The sequence below is a fragment of the Zootoca vivipara genome, chromosome 1 (assembly GCF_963506605.1).
Source record: "Zootoca vivipara chromosome 1, rZooViv1.1, whole genome shotgun sequence".
Taxonomy (NCBI): Eukaryota; Metazoa; Chordata; class Lepidosauria; order Squamata; family Lacertidae; genus Zootoca; species Zootoca vivipara.
This window is the reverse complement of record NC_083276.1, coordinates 21,973,540-21,995,250: the sequence shown is the minus strand read 5'-3', so window position 1 is coordinate 21,995,250 and position 21,711 is coordinate 21,973,540. Positions and strand designations below refer to the sequence as shown.

The window sequence follows — 21,711 nt, the reverse complement described above, 5'->3', positions numbered from 1 at the left end:
TTGCCAGAAGTTCATCTTCAAGAAACTGCAGACCGTGATCCAAACCATTCCTGTTTGCACCATTTACGAAGCCAGTTGTTCACTTCCCCTATTTTTTCCTCTCTCCCTGGGCCATGTCGTTCAACTGGGAGGACAGATGAGATGACAATTTGTGCATTTAATTGCTTCAACTTCCTGCCCAGAGCCTCATAATCACTTTTGATCTTCTGGAGGCTATGGCTTGCATGGTTCCCACATGGACCAAAAGGAAGGGGTGTTTGTCAGTGGGTTTTATGATTCCTTGTGTAGGAAGAGATTTGCTAATTGTATTATTGAGCTAAATCTGATCATACAGTTTGCATTGTATAATTCTGATTGTGCCCCCCCCATATTCCTTAGATGCTTGCTTTTCTCTTTAAATCCATTAAGTGTCTTTCAATGCCTCTGTGCCAAAGTGTAATGTAAACTTTAGGCAGCGAGAAGGATGCCCTGCTCTTATCAGAGCAGAGAGAGAGAGAGAGAGACAGCTAGATGAATGGCCTTGCCAGAGAGCCTGCACAAAGTCTGCATCAGGAGATGACATATTATTAGTAGACGCACAAACAAGCCTTGCTGAAGGCTGGTGGTATAGGGTCGCTTTGCTGAGTTTTACACTGTCAGCATGTGTGTATGATAAGGACAGGACACAGATCTTCCTGTATGTGTATTTGTAACCTATGACCTTCTTACGTGCACACACTTACAGAGTGGATTCATGGGGAGGGGGTAGAGGAGCCCAAAAGTGGATAAAAGCCTCATGCAAACTGTCTTTGCTCTTGTCGTGAAGCATCACCAAGTGCCTCTCTATATAAATAAACTCTTTCTTTGAACTCAACCCTTGGTGTCGTTATTGACTGTCTTTCTCCCTGCCGGGCGCAACGCAAGGAACCCAGCTGAAGCCAATAAGGCAACACTTGCAGCTGTTCTGTTACATCTTTTATCTTGGCCCCGGGGAGACAGCACACCTCTCGAGACATCTTGTCAGGCCCACAGATCACTGCTTCTGTACCTCTCAGTAGGGAATCCCCTATCACCACTACACACCTCTTCATAGGCTTGGTCGGGATTATTCCATGTGCTGTCCCTTCCAAGGTTACTTGCATATTCCCGGAGGACTGACATTGCTGCTCGTCTTCATATTCCTGATCAACTGTGATGAAGGAGAGATCTTCAAATGGAGTCTGTTCCTCGTCTTCCATGTTCAGGGAGATCGATTGTGTAGTTCTAAACACTCAGAGCGATCCTTGGGCCTTCTACTTCTATGAGTCACGTTCCTCCATACATCTGGGTCCTGTGTTGGGGAACTGACTTCCTCCTCAGGGATGTCCCCTGTCTCCTCCTTGGTGCAGACAGTGTGCTCTGCTGTATTCATGAAAAGCTCCAGCTGTTTAATTCCCTGGAGCATAGATACACGGCCCTGAAGCTGCTGGACCTTGTCTTCTAGTAGGGCAACCTTGTCTTCTAGTAGGGCAACCAACTTGCAATTGCTGCAGGTGTAGCTGCCTAATTCTTTGGCAAGAATACAAACATTGCGCAGGAATTGCAGGTGACTACAGTTGTCCCCTCCCCCTCCATCTTGAAAAGCTTGAAGTCAGGGGGGGTGAGAAGAAGAGGCCTAGGTCTCCCCCAATAAACGTGTGAGACTTGCTGCCCTAAATCTAAAAGATGGGTCAAAATGTGCATGCCACTAGGCGCGCGCCGAGGCACTCCAAACACTGACTAGCTCCACCCACAGCTAGTCACCTGACTCACCAGAAGCCCCGGACCCTCAGACCATGTGCTCAGGGAGAGCACACTTCCAAGGTCAGCACACTTCCTTCAGGCATCTTTGAATTATTTAAAAATTGTTGTTTTACAAAACCTACATCCTCCTTTAGGTTTCCAATTCTTGTAATGTCAAAAAGGAATTTAAAAAAACATGTTTCCAATAAGATTTAAAACAAGTGTACTAGCACACCCCCACCAATAACCGGTACATAAAATAAACAGAGGCGCAAGTAGACACATTTAGCAATGCAGTGTATTTTAAATATATGAACTATTTTATTGTATACTGCTTCAGTGACATTTTCGGCCGGGGGGGGGGGGGAATCTTTCCCAATAAACTTCAGTAAAATTCATGACCAACAGTGGCTAAATGTATTTCATCCTAAGGGACAAGAAGAGAAAATTCCTCACATATTTTCAAAAATATTTTTCCTAAACAGAAAGACTACAGCTAAAAATGAAATAGTTGTACATATGTTCGTTCAAAAAAATACTATTAACGTTTGTGGAACATAGGTCCTGAAAAAAGCAAGAGGGGGTCTTGCAGCAACTTTAAAAACCAACACATTCTTATAACATTATTACTATTGCCAGTCAAATTCCTGCAGAATCACTAGAATTTACGGAATCTCTCTTGGGTGAGGGTTTCGATGCCACTTTATTTCTTCTTAGTTTCCTTTTAAAGAAGTTCCGTATCTCAATTTCAAATACATACAGAATATAAGCCACAAAAATAATGCCTCCAATTAATATAGATGTCATTGTACTGATAAGATAGTTTCCTGGGAATGCCAGTGGAGAATCGTCAATATAAATCTGCAACAGAAAATATTGTTATTCCAACAGTCACTTCCCTTCAAAGACTTCATATTGCGCACACTGTTGACAAGATAATGAAACTGGTCTGAGTGATAGTGAAAGCTGGCATTTGCAAATCTAAGTGGTGGGGGAACAGAAGCAGTCATCTGAGTTTATAAGGAAAACAATTTGGTAAGTATTGCATGCGGTTTGTTGCAAGATACTGTATTATATTGTACCTCGTAAGATAAAATACCCAGAAAAGTATGGGCTAAGAAAGTATGGCTCTCTATGTTAAGCTTAGGTTTTTCGTTGTAATCTCAGACAATCAGATTCTATGAGGGAAGGCTCACAGTTCACTGGTAAAGCACGTTTTGCTTACAAAAGACCAAAGGTTCAGTTCCTAGTAGTATTTCTACTTCAGAAAGATTTGGGGTAGCATGGCTAGGAAGGAACTCTCCCTGAAATATTGGAGAGGTGCTGCCAGACAGAGCAGACTAGCCTTCCCAGACATTTGGGACTCCCATCCCCATTAGCCCTTTGCAGTCCAAAATCACCTGGAAGGCATTAAATTGGAAAGGCTGGAGCAGAAAGTTAACCTGGCCCAGTGACTCTTAACAGCTGTTGTTTGAGATGGTAGCCTTTCCATGGTCATATGTTTGGCACTGGCAGGCCTGCCAAGAGGGCAGGGGGCATATTGCTGTGCCAGAGTCAGCACATGGCGCAGACGCTGAACTTTAATTAAAAAGCCCACATACAATTAAGTTTCTAGACTAGAGCTTGTACAACAGAAGTGACAAAGCAAAAGGTTCAGGCAACATTCAAAGCCATTGCTTTGTGAGATGAAGAGGGTTCCCCTGCCTTGCAGTGTTTTTAGTCAATGACTGGTCACAGTTGTGCTATTTAAATATCTGCTGGGCTTCTCTCACTAAAGAGTACTTGCCTCAAACCTGGGCCTTGGCCTCCAGAAAGTCATTAAAGTCATTCATATATATGAGGCTGTATAAAAGCTCCAGTCTGCTTTCGCTTCCACTTCTGTGTGTTTCCCTAAATTGTCCTTCTCCACTCCAGTCCAGTCCCCCTTGCAGCTGCTAATTCCTGCTGTTCTCTGGGAATGTGCTGAAGTAAGGGCTACATATTTGGGGACATTTTGTGCAATCTTGTATCCTATTTTATGTTTGTTAATTCATTCTATAGTATGGTGTAACATGTGTGGTGTTGTTTTTTAAAAAAAGAGCTAATTACAATACCTGAAATTCGTCAAATAAGTTACAAAAGGAGACTCCAGGAATAGTTGATACCCTGAAATGGAAAAGCTCAGATCCCTGTTGGAAAGGGGGGAAAGTTGTTACTAATATGCAGTAACATTTGTTTTCATTTTTTAATTAAAATTTTAATTCTTGGGTACTGATGGGATATGACCTGAACAGAAACACAGCTTTGGCTGACTGAACTGCAATGTGGCATATGGTGCAATATTGCCTCAATATTGTTACTCCATTTTTAAAAAAAATCAATTCTCTTAAATGTCATAACCGATAACTAAAATATAAAGTGTTCATTTTCAGCTGAAATATTTCACAGAAATAATGTGCAGTACCACGTAGAACAGACAGGAGCTGCTTGTTCAGAAAAGCATCTTACATGCATGCAATTGTCAGTATAACTGCAGCCTTAAAATCAGCCCTAAAACTAGCAGTTGTGTTATATCCTTGGAACCGAACATTTTGATATTTTGATTTAATATGCAAATTACTTAATGTCAAATGTATATTGCATGGTGGTGCAACATGTGTTCCAAGGGCCACACGTGGCCCTCAAAGCTTTTTCCCCCCACCCCTCAGCAACACCTGATGCCCCCTCCCCAGCCCTCACTCTGCCTTCTCAAAGTTGGGTAAGTGCCTCCCCAAAGCCAGGAAGGAGCTGTGAGGGCTGACAGGGTCCTAGAGCCCTCCTGTCTCCTTCCCAAAGCCTAGTTAGTGCTTTCCCAGTTTGGGAAGGAGGTAAGAGGGCTCTAGGACCCTTCCAGAGCCCTCCCACCTCCTTCCCAAAGCCCAAAGCCTTTATTACCTGGGGGGAGTGCATCAGTTATGGCCTCGTTCCACCACCCCACCCCACCCGCCTGCCTGCATGACACGGCTTTGTGTGACCCGCAGGTTCCGTGTCAAAGTACTCCATACCCTCCAACATTCCTCTGATGAAAATCAGGGCATGCCATGCTGACTCGTGCAAGAGCGCAGCATCACTGCAAGCACTGGCGCATCCTCCTCCCCAGGGTCAGCAGTGGCGCTGGAGGGGGGTAAATGGGACATTCTAGGATCAAATCAGAAGCTGGGACGGCTTCTTCAAATTCCGGGATGATCCAGGAAAACTGGGGCACTTTGAAAGGGTATGACTACTCTTGTGACCCACTTCATTTGAAAAGTTGGACCACCCTGGTACAAAGAGTTTAAGGTAAGAAGAGGTTGGGTTTAAGGTTTGGTCTTTTCATTCACAGTACAGTGGTACCTCTGGTTACAAACTTAATTTGTTCCGGAAGTCTGTTCTTAACCTGAAATCGTTCTTAACCTGAGGTACCACTTTAGCTAATGGGGCCTCCCGCTGCCGCCGCGCCACCATCACATAATTTCTGTTCTCATCCTGAAAGAATGTTCTTAACCCGAGGTACTCCTTCCAGGTTAGCGGACTGTGTAACCCAACGTGTTTGTAACCCAAAGTGTTTGTAACCCAAGGTGTTTGTAACCCGAGGTACCACTCTATGTATTTTCTCCAGCACTTACAGTTATCGTTATAGATAGGCCATCTGGATTATATAGTTCAGTTTTGAGTCTGTGCTCCAAATATTTTTTCATTTTTAACGTACTTGATGTTGTATTGGTACCTGAAAAAAGTTAAAACAGTCACAGAGTGGTAGATTTGAGTTTCTTCATTCTTTTTTACATTTCAGTAGGGGCTGAAGACAGAGGAATAGCCAGATCTATTTCTCATGAAATGTAAAAGTAAGAGAGGTATCAGAGGCACAGCATGCTGTATTAGAGCTGCACAGGCTCTTCTACAGCACCTTTCCAGAGGTTAACTAACAGCAGTGCTTTTTTTCTAAGGAAAGGTTGAGGGGGTACTCTCATTTTTCTACTCATATTGAAATACTGCCCCTCAATGAGGCCAAACTCAGATTCACAAAATGTTTAGGGTTATGCGTATCCCGGAATCCCCCCCCAAAAAGCACTAACAGTGATTAGTTATCATGAGTGGGTGTAAAAGGAGGGGTGTGGGCAAACATTAATATATGAAATGTTGGTTAACCTTAACTATTCTTTGTTATAGCCAAAGTGTAACTATTAATCATGGTAAAAGCTAGCAGAAGTAGAGGAGGAGGAACAGCTATCGAGAGGGGTGTACACTTCAGCAGCCTGTTCAGTATCCATGGTAAACCAATGGGTTGTGTTATGCTTGTTTCAGGCCTTAAGGGTCTGTGGGTATAATAGGTTTTGCATGCAGATAGAATTGGACTAGATTCAAATCTTTCCACATCATGTCTTCCCTGAACTAGAATTTGCATCAACCACATCAGGCATGGCCAATGGATAGGGATTATGGAAATTCAGCAACATACGGGGGGCCAAAGATTCCTCACACCTACTACAGGGCAAGAAAGAGAGCTGAAAATATACTGACGACAAGTATTTCCAACAGAAACTCTCTGATACGAAAGATACTGATGAAACCCAAGATTCTTCCTCTCCATACCTGAAACTTTCCAGTTGGTTCTGTTGTTGACTTCTATGATTGTAATAAAATAAGGAGATGTCAGATTTACAGAGCGACCCTCATCCTCAATGGTGAAATAGAGAGGAAGCCTTGATACTGGGAATTTCATTCGCAGGGCCTGGCAATGAAAGATATATAGAAATTACTGACATTAAAATAATGCCTGCATGGATAGGCATGGAATGACACAAATGTAAGTATTTACATAATCTGGTTTAGTTCTGCTAAACAGGAAGTCTGATGCTGGACCTACAAACTGGTAATGAGCTGGATGAAAGCCAGACTTTTAGAGGACATCTGAAGGCAGCCCTGTTTAGGAAAGCTTTTAATGTTTAATAGATTATTGCATTTTAATATTCTGTTGGAAGCCACCCAGAGTGGCCGGGGAAACCCAGCCAGGTGGGTGGGGCATAAATAATAAATTATTATTATTATTATTATTATTATTGGTGGTACATCTGTTAAATCTGTTATGCATAAGGTTGCACTCCTTCTAAAGTAGTGTTTCACAAGCAGGTAAGGGGGAGGCCCAGAAGGCCTATCGTTCCTTTTTGCCACGTGTGTTTTCTTGGAGCAGTCCTGGTTTGTTTCCAGAAAGAGAGGGCAATCGCTGAGGCTCCCGTTTTGACCAGTAGAGCCCGCAATCCAGAACTCCCAGGTCAGCTAAGTGCGGTGGTGAGGTGGCAATGGGTAGGGCTGGGTGAGCCAGAGCTGCTTGTTGCTGCTGCCAGTGCTGGGTCCAGTGGCAGCCTGGGCCTGACTCTGCAAGGTGCAGGGTGCAATCCACCTCAGCGCCTAGCGGATCAGAGCCATCGGGTATTGCAATGAGCGCAGGGCCCATTGTCAGCATCGGACCGGCTCTGCATGGGATTTTAATTGATTTTTACTTATGGGAAGAAAGCTGCCCCCATGTCCCCCTCTTGGCTACGTCCATGTGGGGTGGGCCACAGGAAGAACACAAGGTCAGAAGCATAGCTGCCAAGTTTTCCCTTTTCTCACGAGGAAGCCTATTCAGCATAAGGGAAAATCCCTTTAAAAAAGGGATAACTTGGCAGCTATGGTCAGAAGAGGGCCACGGTCGGGAAAAGGTTGGGAAACACTGCTCTAAAGGATCAAATTCTTAGCTTGAGCACACTACTAAATATAGCTTTGTCAATGTAGAACCAGATAAGCCTTTGTGGGAAGGAATGTCTTTCACATTAATTTAGGCTGGTGTGCCAGCTGCAGCTTCTTCTGGAAAGCAATAGCCTGGCCACAGTTATCTGGAAACAAGGATTGACTACTGTATTGGGTTGCATCTGGGGCTACCTTTGGAGACTGCTCAGAAATTGCAGCTGCTAAGTTAGTAACTGTAAGTTACTAACAGCTGCTATGTTAGTAACTGTGAGTGGCTTAAATGGCTTCACTAGCTACCAGTCCCTTTTTAAACAGCATTCAAAGTTTGCCTTTAAAGCCCTATACGGCTTGGGAACCCAGTACCTTGAAGAACCATGGGAGTCTTTAGAAATTCTTTTTCAGGTGTCCCCACCATCTGAGGTAGGAGAAAGGATTCATTGGTTATGAGGCCCCATTTGAGGAATTCTCTCCCCAGAGATGTTTGCCTACCACAACATTGTCATCTTCTCAGCACTAGCTAAGGGTATTTTTATCTTCTTAGGTTTCTTAATGTACTGTTATTTTTATATCCTTTACATACTGGATGTAATGGTTCCAGGATACTATATAACTCCTCAGAATAACAAACAAAAAGCTCCACATGTAGGCATAGCCCTTACCTTCTCCTTGCAATCAGAAAAGGCAACAGAAAATGACAGCTTCATATTTTCTGTACATCCACATTCGGAGCGCTTTGACTTGCCAGCACATTGCTTGTACTGTCCAGAATTCTGTGGAAAACATATGTAAACTGGATAGATCTGAGTTCTTCTTCTCATTCTCATTTGATGGCAAAGAAGGGATAGTAAAGGTAAAGGGACCCCTGACCGTTAGGTCTAGTCATGGACGACTCTGGGGTTGCGGCACTCATCTTGCTTTACTGGCCGAGGGAGCCGGCGTTTGTTCACAGACAGCTTCCGGGACATGTGGCCAGCATGACAAAGCCGCTTCTGGTGAACCAGAGCAGTGCATGGAAACGCCGCTTACGTTCCCACTGTAGCGGTACCTATTTATCTCCTTGCACTTGTCGTGCTTTCGAACTGCTAGGTTGGTAGGAGTAGGAATCGAGCAACGGGACCTCACCCCGTCACGGGTATTCGAACCGCCAACCTTCTGTGGTTTAGACCACAGCGCCACCTGTGTCCCAAAGAAGGAATAATCAAGGCAATTCTTGACTGTGCTTACAAGGTAGACCAACATACGCAATGGAAATCATTTGGCCTCTGAATCAGTCTATAGTTTTTCAACTATCAGTGAATTGGAGAGCTCTGCGCGTTCAAATTGGGTGGAAAAGGGTTTTCAGAAAGAAAGGGAGAGTCAAGACAAAGAGAACTATGTATAACTCTGGTTTCTTAGTGAAGAGGAAGCATGATATGTAGTTGGGTAGAAGAGAAGCATTCTCTTGAGCAAGAGACAAATGAGCTGAATGGACATTGGGGCTCCTGGGTGAGGGCAAATGATTTTGCAGATGAAGTTCTCTGCCTGTTTTGTAGCCTTTCCTTTTTTCTTCTCTACTCTCTCCATATTCGTAAGCAGCCTTGATACTGTGGACTTTGAGAGTCTTTTCTCGGATGTAAAATATCATTATCCTGAATATATGGAATAGTGCAAAAGGAGCTATCCATGCAATCCTCTACTGCCTCCTGTTGATAGAACAGGAAAACATGGAGGATTGTAAAATGTGGAGGGGCAGTAGAGTTCACCTAGGGCAAAAAAAAGGAAATGCTCATATTGGCTGCTCTGTGTGCTTTCAAATTGTTTCCATGGCTTCTAAAGTATATTTACCTTGAGTGTGTGGAATAGTAGTTGGGCAATTGTGTCAACATATGTTCTGATCCTGACCTATCCTATTACTGTAAAGGTTCGGCAAGTGATATGAATTGGCCATAAAGTTACAACATAAGGATTCAAGCCCAGGTTTTCAGGGCTTTTTAAAAAAATTTTTTTTAAAAAAACTTTATTGATATCACTGCACATTAATTACAATCGAATAATAAAAAATACAGGCATAACATTGTTGTTACAGTTGTCTTATTTTCCCTTCCCACCCTTCCCTCCTCCCTCCTTTCCCCCTGTCATCCCTCCCCTCCCCCCCCCCCCCCGTCGACTTCTCAACCAGATCTGAGCTTCTCCCTAATTTTTCCTTTATACATTCTCTACATACTTCACTCTTATTTTACTTTTCTTTTCTTAAACCTTCTAAATTCTAGTAGTTTTTTTCTTATTTTATCATTTTGTTATATACTATCAATTTCATTATTTATTCATAGAACCTTTATATATCTAATATGAGATTTGTTTCTCCAATTTAGCCTTAATATAATCTATAAATGGTTTCCAATTATTTTTTGAATCTTCGAATTTTATTCCTTTAATTTGTTCATATTTTATCGCCAAATTATAATAAATATATAATTTTTGTTGCCATTCTTCTTTGTCTGGAACATTAGTGGCCTTCCAATTTTTTGCAATCAATACTCTCGCCATTGCAACAGCATAACTTATACAACATCTGTCCTGTGGTTTAATATCCACTGGTATCATTCCTAACAAAAATAGCTCGGGGGATTTCTTGAATGAATATTTCAAAATTTTCTTTAACTCTTTATAAATCATTTCCCCAAACACCCTGATTTTGTTACAGTTCCACCACATATGTATATATGAACCAACTTCTGTATTGCATTTCCAACATAAATTATTAGTACCTGGATATATTTTGGCCAATTTGGCAGGTGTTAAATGCAATCTATTTTGCATTTTCAATAGTTTTCCTTTAAATCGTAATTTGGTGTGAAATTCGAGTCCCTTTTCCATAAATCTTCCCATTTTTGCATTGAAATTAATTTCCCTAGGTCTTGACTCCACTTAATCATGGAGCTTTTTGTCATTTCTTCTTCTGTATTCCATTTTAATATTATTTGATAAAGATTTTTTATATATTTATCTTTATTTACCAATAATATTTCATCTAATTTAGACATTTCTTTTTCGAATCCAATTTTTTTATCTATTTGTAATCTTTGATTAATTTGAAAATATTGTAACCAGGTATTTAGATAATTTTTTATTTCCGAATATTCTTTTAATTTTAAAATTCCCTCTTTTTCTTCTAATAATACTTTATATGTTGGCCAATTATTTTCCATATTAATTCTTCTCACTGCTACTATTTCAAGTGGTGAAACCCACCAAACTCAAAAAACCTTTGATATTTTTGCCATATAGAATATAAAGATCTTCTAACAATATTAAACATAAATACATTCTTTTTTTCAATCCTTTCTTTCATTAAATAATAATGCCACCCGAAAGACAATCCTTGTCCTTCCAAATCTAATAAGTCAGTGTCTTAGTTCCATCCATTCTTTGATCCACATTATTGCAGCAGCGTCATGATAGAATTCAAGATCAGGCACCCCATATCCCCCTCTTATTTGTCGTCTATCATGATTTTGTATTTTATCCTTGGCCTCTTGCCGTTCCATATGAATTTGGTAATATATTTTTTCCAATCCTTAAATATTTTTTCTCTTCCCAATATCGGTAAATTTTGAAACAAATAGATCATCTTAGAGACAACACACATTTTTACTAATGATATTCTGCCTAGAATTGATAATTTCAATTTGTCCCATGTTTCCAAATTTTTCTTAATTTTCTTCCATATTTCCATATAATTATCTTGTATCAAATCAATCCCCTTTACCGTTGTTTGAACGCCTAGATATTTTATTTTTTAGCTATCTTTAATCCTGTTTTTTCCTGGAGTTCTATTTTTTCTTTTGTTTCCAAATTTTTCACTAGCATTTTGGCTTTTTCATAATTTACTTTTAGGCCCGCTAATTTTCCATACTCTTTTATTTTTTCAATAGCTCTAGGAATGCAATGAATAGGATCTTCCGTTGTTATAATTATATCATCCGCAAAGGCTTTGATTTTAAATTTTTTCTTGCCAATTATAATACCTTTAATCTTTTCATCTTCTCTTATATTTTTTAATAATATTTCTAAAGTAATTATGAAGAGAATTGGAGATAAAGGGCAACCTTGCCTGGTGCCTCTCATGATCTTTATTTTATTTGTCAATCTTCCATTTATTAATATATTGGCCTTTTGGACTTTATAAATTGCTCTAATTGCATTTTCCATCTTTTCCCCTAATTTTAAATTTTCTAGTGTTTTCAACATGAAGGGCCACAAGACCCTGCCAAACGCTTTTTCTGTGTCTATGGATAATAAAGCTGCATGCTTATCCCTTCGATTTTCTAGACACTCCAGGATATTTACATTTCTTATGTTATCTTTGGCGTATCTCCCTTTAATAAACCCCGCTTGATCTTTATGGATGTTATCTTCCAATATTATACTCAATCTATTAGCCAGAATTTTTGTAAAAATTTTATAATCGCTATTTAGTAGCGAAATCAGTCTATAATTACCCAGGGCTTCTATATCTATTTGCAATTTGGGTATCAATATAATTTGGGCTTCTGTCCAAGATTGGGGTGTGTGTGATTCCTTTCTTTAATATTAAATTCATTAATTCTTTGAGGGGCTCTAATATAATTTCTTGTAATTCTTTATAGTAATCTATTGGTAGCCCATCCAGGCCTGGTGCTTTCCCTTTTTTCATGGCTTTGATTGCTTCCATTATTTTTAAAGTTGTTATTTCTTTATTTAAATGGGACAATTTTTCAATTGGAATTTGTGGTAATCGATATTGATTTAAAAAATCATCAATTTCCTGATTGGAAATTTCTTCTTTTTGATATAATATTTCATAATTCTTTTGAAAAACTTTCATAATTTCTTCTGTTTTACTAAAAAATTTCCTTTCCGACTTAATTCTATTATTTTTTCATTTCGTTTCTTTTTTATTTGCCAAATCAATAATTTATTCGGTTTATTTGCCCATTCAAAATGTTTATATTTCCAGAATTGTATTTGTTGTTCTATTTCTTGATCAATTATTTTTTCAAATTCCAATCTTAATATCTTAAGTTCTTGTTCTACCTTTTTCGTATGATTTTTGTATAATATTTGTTCTTTTGTCCTTATTTCCTGTAGCAACATTTCTTTCTTTAAATTTGTAGCTTTCCTCAATTTTGCATTTTGTTGTATGAAATACCCGTGCATAACAGCTTTACCCGCATCCCAGACTGTAAGGGGGTCGACCTCCCCATTGTTGTTTAATACAAAATATTCCTTTAATAAATCTTTTTTTTCCTGGATTATTTTGGTATTATTTAACATGAAGACATTTAGTCTCCACCTTTTTTCTTTTTGTTCTTTTAATGTTAGAATTATTGTTGTGGTCTGACAGGGTCTGAGGTCCTATTTCCGCCTTATGAATTATTATTGATAGTTCCTTTGGAACCCATATAGCATCTATTCTACTCGCCGTTTTATGGCGTGCTGATGTGTGTGTATATTCTTTTGTTATGGGATTTTTATGTCTCCATGCATCTAATAAATTTAAATTTTCCATTATTTCCACAAATTTCTTAGGTAATATCGCCCTTTCCCCCCTTTCCCTCCCATTATTATTATATTTTCCCCAATATAATTCATTAATTGGTTCTCCAAGTTTTTTTAAAAAACCGTCTTATTTCCATTAGGAGCTTATATACCCACCCAGATCCATTGTTGTCCTTCAAGTGTTGTTCTAACCATTACAATTCTACCTTCCCTGTCAGTCCATATTAATTCTGGATTCCATTTTTGTTTAATATAAATTACAACTCCTCTCTCTTTTTTAACATCAGCCGCAATAAATTCCTTTCCCAATTTGTCATTTTTTAATACCCTCACATGTTTTTTGTTTATGTGTGTCTCTTGGAGACAAATCACATCCCAATTTTGTTTTTTTAATGTGTGTCCCACTCTATTTCATTTTTTTTATTCAATCCATTCACGTTCCATGAAGTTATTCTGAAATTCATATTTATTATATATTATCTATAATTTTTTAAGAAATAGATGTAATTAATTTTTCGGTACAAAGAAAAAATAGTATTAAATGCACTTAAAACTAACTACCTACACTAAACAGAATCAAGGAAATCATAGAATATTTGGCTTTCTGTTATGCAGTGAATTACATTTTCCTTGCTTTCAAATTTCAAATTTACAAAATTACAAATTTACAAACTTACAAAATTAGCAACCTTTGTTAATTAACTTGTCAGTCTCTCATTCTTTCGTTTCTCCTTCTCCTTCTTCTCCTTCTTCTCTCTCTTCTCCTTCTTGTTCCTCTCCACTGGTGTCTTCTTCCTCCTCCTCAGTCCTAGAAGATTGGTCTTTTATTGCTTTCGCTTTATCTCCTCCCAGTTCTTGCGCGTAAGTTCTATAAAATCTATCTGCTGCCTCTGGTGTGTCAAATCTCCTCCATTTTCCTTTAAATGAAAACGCCATACCTTCAGGATATTCCTATTTGAAGAAAACTTTTTTTGCCTTCAGTGCTTTGGCGAGGAATTGATATTTCTTCCTTTTGTGTATCAACCATGGTGGAATTTCTTTTAGGATGATTATTTCAGTTCCTTCCATAAGTAATTTCTTTTTCCCTTTGGTTTTTAAGATTTTGTTTCTCAACCACATGGTTGTAAAAATCACTAAACAATCACCTGGCCAATTATTTGCTTTAGCTTTTTTAGAATTGATTCTGAAAGCCTCCTCTATCCGTGTCTCAATGTCCAATTCTTCCAAATCCAACCACTTTGCCAGGGCAGTTATTAATCTTTTCTCTATATCTTCATTTGCTACTTCCGGGATATTTCTAAATCGCAAAATCTTCTCCCTCAATTTCATTTGTAGCATCGCGAGAGTGTCTTGTGATGCTTCCAGGGCTGCCTTTTGTTCTTCTATATCTTTCTTCATCTTTTCCATCTCCTTTTTTCCTTCTCTTTTTTCCTTTGCAAGATTTTTCATTGAATTTTCCAGTGACTGGTTTTTGTCTTGTATTTCCTGGATCATCTCCATTGCCTTACTGGAATTTTCCTCTACTTTATTTATCTGGTCTTTTATTTCTTGCTTGTCTTTTTCATTGGATTCTATTTTTTTCTTCCACTTTCTCTACTTTCTCTTCCAAGCTTTTCACTCTTTTATTCATTTCCTTCTTTATTTCATTCATTTCTTTCTTTATTTCTGTAAGGTCCAATTTGACCTCTCCAATATCGCTCTTGAGACTCAAAATTAAGTCTTTGAGGTCCATTTCATGTTCTGCCATTGATGTTCTTGTTTGTGTTGCAGAGCCTGTGTTTAACTTCTTTGATTTTTCCATTTTACTGGGTTGTCTTGCAGTATTATTTTTTTACCACACAGTGTCGCCCTTTGTCACCTTTTGGTCTAATGTTGCAAGTTTGTCGTTGAGGTTTCTGCAACCACTTGGTGTCACTGTATTATGCTGTATAATAGCCTTTTCACAGTTCAACAGTCCTCCTTAAATATCCCATTCACTGCTACGTCACTTCTGGCTTCTCTGATTCCTTGTCTGCTTAGTCATAGTTCTTTTATTTTCCTTTTATTTCTGCTTATTTTCAAATCTCCTATTTCATTGATTCTTTAAAATAAAATTGCATGTATCAATTGTTTCCCAAAAGCACTCACAAATATATTCAGTCCGTCAGTCACTCTCATTCAGATACACAGTTCTCTTTACAAGCCTACGTCCCAGTTCTATGATTATTGTATGTTACTTTGTTTCAAAGCTCAGACAGTTCCTTTTTGTAACTTGTTTTGCTTTTCTCCCCAGCTTAATCTCTCCTTGCTTTTCCCCTGGCAGCGTCTCTTGCTGTATACGGTGCGCCTTTTCCAATCCTTCCCTTTCCCCACCGTTTACTCTTCCCCACCGTTTACTCTTATATTTTCTGATCTTAAAAAGTCCAATTTTTGTGGGGGGGGGGGAATATCTCTTTATCTTTCCTTTCTTTACTCTGAATTGCTTTCACGCCCGGGGATTGTTAAAGGGGTTTAATTAAAGGAGTTTTACCGATCGTGATCGCGTCGGGTTTCGGCTCTTTGCTGGTCGAGGTAGATCTTTCTCCGTCGCAGCGCCCAGTGTCTCCCCCTCCTTCTGCTTTTTTTGCTTTTTGCGAAGGTTTCTGGGAGACCCTTTGGGGAACCACCGACGCCTCAGACAGAAATCGCCTTTCTGTCCTTTTTTTGAGGGGTCGCCTAGCCCTGCGAACCACCCTTTAATCCAGCTAAAGGTACAGGAGAGCGGAGCTCCCCTTTTCCACCCGCGCACGATCCGCGGTTAAAAACGGAAGTCATGTTATTTTTCTTAGAATAATATGCAAAAACCAGCTATTTATAGAGGGAGGCGGACAGTTGTTGCGTCTATAGTATGTGCAAGCAGGATGCCTGAGTTCTGGGGCAAATTCTATAGAAATGCTCATCTGGAAGTTGAATTTCAATATTCTCCTCTTTATGAGAACTCTTTTTAAAAAATGTGTATATGTGTATGTTAAGAACATGCAACAGCTCGGAGTGCAAAACGGATAGCAATTTTTAAAAATGCACATTCTCAAAGCTCTTACAGGAGTAGCTATGAAGACTTACTTTTGAATTTGTAAAATAATCCCTCAGTTTAGGCTTGCTGGGGTCAGCATTATAAAAGTTTTCTGTGAGTGGAACAGCAACTCCCAAAACAGATGGTGGCCTGTAGTTCGGCTGTACGAAAAAGAGCACATTTTAATGGGGAAAATGTATTGATTATTTGAAGAATTTTTGCAAACAACTTAAATCATTAGTGATACTGACTTAAAACATGTAGTGAAAATAATTTAAATAAAATACAAAGGATAAATAGTAAATAGATAAAACATAAGTAAGCACAGAAAGGGGGGGTCAATGATTTGATGTTTTCTAATTGGTTGTATAAATTTATTCGTGTGATAATCTTTGCAAATGAATAAAATGGGAAAATTATATGGTGAAAAATATGACCGGTTTCCCCTTTGTGTCATCTCCCCAACCCTGTATTCATACACTTATTACCAGCAGCATAGATTTCTTTCTTGTTTAAAAATAAATAAATTTTTATTAAGGCTTTATTAATACAAATAAAAACAAATTTAAAAATCAAACTAATCTAAATAAATAATAATAATAATAATAATTAATAATAATAATTTATTATTTATACCCCGTCCATCTGGTTGGCTTCCAACAGAAAAATAGAATAAAATAATCGATTAAACATTCAATGCTTCCAATGCTTCAGGTAATTTTGATGCTGACATTACTGGACAACAGGTTTAGTTCATAAACTGCAGTCCAAACTAATGGAGAGAGTTCATGTAAGATTTTCAAAGGCTCAAGGCTTTCCGTTAACATAACCCTTATTTTGATGACTAGAGGTCTGTGATGAAGGAGCAGCATATCAAGGTCAGGGGCTGCTACCATGCATTTCAACAGCATTTTAAAGCTAGTTTTTGCAAGTCTTGTTTCCATATAAAGAAGACTTGTGTTTCAAAATAACTAAAACCTACACAAATACTTGTATGGCATCCATTTTGTAAGGTGTGCAAGTTTAAACCACAGTATAAATTATGCAACAACAGACCTCCATCTCTGATGTATTCTAAATGAAAGGTAGATTTAGAAACCTCTGCACACCTTTCATAATTGATGTGGTCCATGTATATTTTGTTCTTGGGATATACAGTATGCACTCAAGTATATTGTAAAAAGTGGCCCTAAATTTCACCAGATTCAACTTGTTCAAAAGAACACGATTTATTGGAAAAGTACAAAGGAAAAAAAATATCATTTTTACAGACTGATATGATTTCATGTTTTATATGAATCCATTCACATATTTGTTTTCAAGTAATACCTTAAAAGCAAAAACAAAAAATCAACACAGACAGCTTTTAAAAACAATGACTGTGCACTAAGTTTGGCAAGCTAATTTCCTCCTGTTAATAAATCAAGTAAATTGTGTAGCGCAAAACAGTGTTGCCCTAAGTTTATGGAAATGGTAAAGCTACCTGCATTCTTAAAAGCAATGCTTACCCTCAGGGCCAAATCCCATTATCCATACTTATGCAATGGTTTTTAGAAAGATCAACAAAACATGAAGCATGTAAGTAAGATAAATGGGATTCAGCTTCTATAACTACCCAAGCATCTAAAGCTCACTGTTGTAAACAAACATTATCAAATCCAAGTGTTCTTATTTGTAATGTATTGAAAACAGAAAGAGAAAGTGAGAGAAATGCAATCCTCTCTCAAAGGTAGATCTCAATGCGTGTCTCACACATAAGGGGGTGGTTCTTCCCAGTTCTCACCTGGGAGCTTCTCTTCTTCCAGCCTCCCACCTTGGGAGACTTTCCCTTCCCTGCTTCTCACACAGGGTCCTTCACCAGCCAGCCATCACCTTCATGTGCATACAACCCCCCTCATTGACCCAGAGCGGAGGACATAAAAACAACAACACCAGAAGTAAGACCAAATGAAGGCAGGAAAAAGAAACATGAAGATGAAAATAAGAAAAGAGTGGGGAAAGAAAAAGGGGGGAAAGGAAATAAAAGGGCTTCTAATTCAAATATCCTAAGACCACCTCTGGAGCCCAGATGTAATTAAGCTCTTCTGTAGAAGGCAGTCCTCTTCCAGTTGCCTAGCCAGTTGGAAATGTTGGACTTCTGGCACAGCCGCCATGGCGAACTGCCGATCCCTGTTAGGATTCCTGCTCTGTGTTGGCAGTCTTGAGATTGTTGTCTATCAGATGATGGTGTATGTTTTAATTCCACAGTGTGGGAAGTGACAGAGACAGGATGTTTTGATGCTACTGTGTTCCGTGAAGTGGGACTATTGTCCTTTGTTCTTTTTCTCTTTGCTGTCTGATGAGAAAGAGGAAGGAGCTAAAGGAGAATGCTCCGAATGTATTATATGTAAATAAACATAGATTAGCCAAAATGCTGTGCTACTGAGTTCTTTTACGCAAACTGTGGCTACTCTGTGGATCCCTAAGTGTGCTGATGCCTCTTGGTATCAGTCGCTGTGATGTTCGGGCTGAAGAAAGCTTTTGAAGCTCCTGAATGACCGACCAGGAGGGAGAGAACATGCCAGTCGGGCATGTGTGTCTACCAGGGTCCTACATGAGAGTAGGATGATCTGAACATAGTTATTGGCCCAGGGATCTGAGTGCAGACTCAGTGCAAGGAGAGGAAAGACCGGGGGCTGTTTTTGTCCTGGTTGGAGTCTGCTGGAACCAGCAGAGTGAAACAAGCCTCTTCAGAGACGGAAGAAAAAGCAACTGCGTGGAGACTGTGTGAGTACAGTGAATGCCTGAAAGCGAAAGTAAAGGCAGGCTGGACTGTTTTTGTGCCGAAGCCAGAAGATGGCTAGAGACCTTTAAAGTACTTGCCAGGCACTAATCAGCCAGCAGAAGCAGAAGAAGGCTTGATTTATAGTAGCTGTCTGATAAGGACTGCAAAAAGGTAGTTCCAGCTTGAACTAAGCTGCGGAACGGACCTTCTGGAAGGGGTAAATATCCCAATCCCTGAGTTACGTAGAGGGAATGAGAAAAGCTGCTTATCAAAAGAGAGAAAAGCTGCCTGATGCGACAAGACTTTGCCAATAATGTAGCCCTGATTTATTTGCTACAAAGGGAGGACATTTCCCAATGCTTCTGATGCATTCCCTGACAGGAGATGGGGAGCGGCAGAAAGTGAAAGTTGGATTTGTGCTGCAGCAAGGCTTTGCCAGGACAATAGCTGTATGTGAAATATCAGCTATGGGGGAAGAGGGTACGTCCCCCCCAGAGCTGCGTAGCAGTAGATAAGGCAAAAAACCTGACAAGGAGGGGGAATTTGTTTTGTTCCCAAAGCTGAAACAGCAGTTTGAGACACAGTCCGTGTCTGATGCCAGACAGTGTTCAGCAGGAATTAATGCTGCGTCACATGATGGAAACTTCAAGATGGTGGGGGCTGCTAAACGGTATGCCAGAGAGGTTTGGAGGGCTAGATTTGCTGTCTCCGATGACCATGAACAGTGGGAGGCAATTGCTGAGCAGACTGCCAAAAGTCACACCCTGTGGAAATGTGATACAGTATCCCAGATGACTGTGCAGAGTTGTGTTCCTGAAACTGAAAGCTCCACAGAAGAGAGGCTTTTGAAGGAAGAATGCACGAGGGGGGTGTTTCCTGTTCCTGTTAAGGGGGAGAAATCTCCAAAGCAGGAGGAGCAAGGGGAGTTGACTGCCACGTCACCCCAATCATCACTGCAACCAGATGGTGGCGCTGCTGTGTTCAAAGCAGTGGAAAGTTTTTCCTGTGAAAAGTTTGGACAAAGTCCAAAGGCCAGTGTCAGGGGAGATCCTCTGGGTCCAAGGGAGGAGGGAGGCAGGAGATCGGGTTACAGGGATCCCCGGCCCCTGCTTTCAAGTAGCACCTCATCCAGCCGGGAGAGCAGTCAAACCTCCAGCTAGGAGGAGCAGGAGGCGATCATCACCACGGAGGCACTGCGCCATGCCCCCGGCACACACGCCAGCCTCTGTGGGGCAGCGTGCTATGCCCCCTGGCACACGCCCCAGCCGCACCCCCGCCTGCTATCCACCCCCAGTGCCAGACTGGCAGCTTTGCCACCGGAGAGGACTCTCGTTATCATAATTGGAATGCTACGTAATTGAAGGGGAGCCTTTGTTCTTTTTTTACATTATTTTTGCTGTGATCGGCAAGCCTTCACTGAAAAAGAATCAATTATTAATGGAATGAAATTACTAATGGATTACAACTATATAGAGAAGCAAGAGGGATTAAACAAGAACTTATAATTTTCTTTACGGAGTGCTTGAAAAAATAGACTGTGTGAAATACTGTGGTGATTGGTAACATTGCCAACTAAAGAGAGCTCAAGTTCTGATTTATTACAGTTTTGATGAGACACCAGCTTGTTAGAAGAAACAAGGAGATAAACACTGGAAGTTAATCAGAACTCGTGGCTGGACGCTGGATTGTTCTCGGTTTCAGAGAGGCAAAATGGAGCTGTGGCATACCTACACATGAGTTTTTGACGGAGGGGCAATGTTGAAGAAAATTGACAGATTACAACATGAAGGAAAAGAAGAAGGTAAACAAATATTTCACACAGCTACAGAATATAAATTCCCTCTACAAGTTAATGGATTTGGATTTATTAAACACTATCTAAAGTCATCACATCAGTGGCTGCTAGAACAAAGGATTTAGATCGGAATTGCGGAACTTGGACTAATTAAGAGAATTGGCGCAGGATCAAGGAATAACATCAGCTCCTGATAGCCAGAACATGGGGGACTTCCCGGCGAGCTGCGGACATCAAAGGAAGTGCGAGATAGCCCCTCGGGGAATCTCGAGCTTAACGGAGCGCTTTGAAGTCACGCAAAGGCTCTGCGGACTTCTAAAACCTCAGGGGGGGTTACCCTGAGGGTTGTGGCACCCAGCAGTGCCCAGCGTGCTCTCTTACGCCTGGTTTTTCTAGGTTTTTATAGCCTGGGAACCGGGCGTGGGATTGAGCTGCGGGCGCGAAAGGGGAGAGACCACTGGCTCCGTTAAGCGCAGTCTCTGGCTTCCGATGGTAAGCAGCAAGTTCTCTTAAATTATAAATAATTATAAGACGGAGGAGATAATTGGCTATTGATTAGAAATCGGATTTGTGAAGCTGTGGGGCGCAAAAACGGGGTCCGTCCCAGCAGCGGGAGAAAATGGCGCAGTAAGAAAATCGGAGGAGCTGAGCTATGGAAAGTGAAACTGACTGCCTGCGGAGTGAGTTTTGCAGAAGCCCTTGTTTATTTTGTAACAAGGCAAGTTTTGAGGGGTGAAAAGAATTACCTAAAGACTCTATATTGATACTTTGTCTCTATCTTGGTGGTGGATCTGCAAGTGATCTAGATACTTTGTATTATCTGCGCTCTAGCCCAGAAAATACGATCGGCTTTGAGTTGCCTGAAAGCTGTTTTAACATCGCTGCAGCACTGAAGAAGGGGGAGGAGAAGGCTGACTTTTAAAACAATTACGAGTAGAGTATTTCCACACTAACTTTGACCTCTGAAGGGGGGGCCGATCTTGGATTGAGCCATCAAGAGGCTGAAGAGGGGGATTTACAGCTTTAGAAATGCAGATCTGGGGTCTTTACTCTCCCTAATTAGATACTGTGTATTATCTGTGCTCTAGCCCAGAAGATACGATCGGCTTTGAGTTGCCTGAAAGCTGTTTTAAC

General features: G+C 40.2%; 1 protein-coding gene across 3 annotated transcripts in view; it reads right to left on the bottom strand.

The window, feature by feature from the left end:
- Window positions 1-2,109: 2,109 nt before the first annotated feature.
- Window positions 2,110-21,711, bottom strand: part of LOC118078636 (cation channel sperm-associated auxiliary subunit beta-like) — a 69,951-nt gene continuing 50,349 nt past the window's right edge. For all 3 annotated transcript variants that reach the window (XM_060272253.1, XM_060272257.1, XM_060272255.1), the window contains 6 exons: window positions 16,069-16,179; window positions 8,127-8,237; window positions 6,331-6,469; window positions 5,364-5,464; window positions 3,834-3,908; window positions 2,110-2,601 (listed from right to left, as the gene is read on the bottom strand). In XM_060272253.1, the coding sequence (XP_060128236.1) occupies window positions 2,380-2,601; window positions 3,834-3,908; window positions 5,364-5,464; window positions 6,331-6,469; window positions 8,127-8,237; window positions 16,069-16,179 (759 nt within the window). In that variant the 3' untranslated portion in view covers window positions 2,110-2,379. The remainder of the gene's footprint in view (window positions 2,602-3,833; window positions 3,909-5,363; window positions 5,465-6,330; window positions 6,470-8,126; window positions 8,238-16,068; window positions 16,180-21,711) is intronic.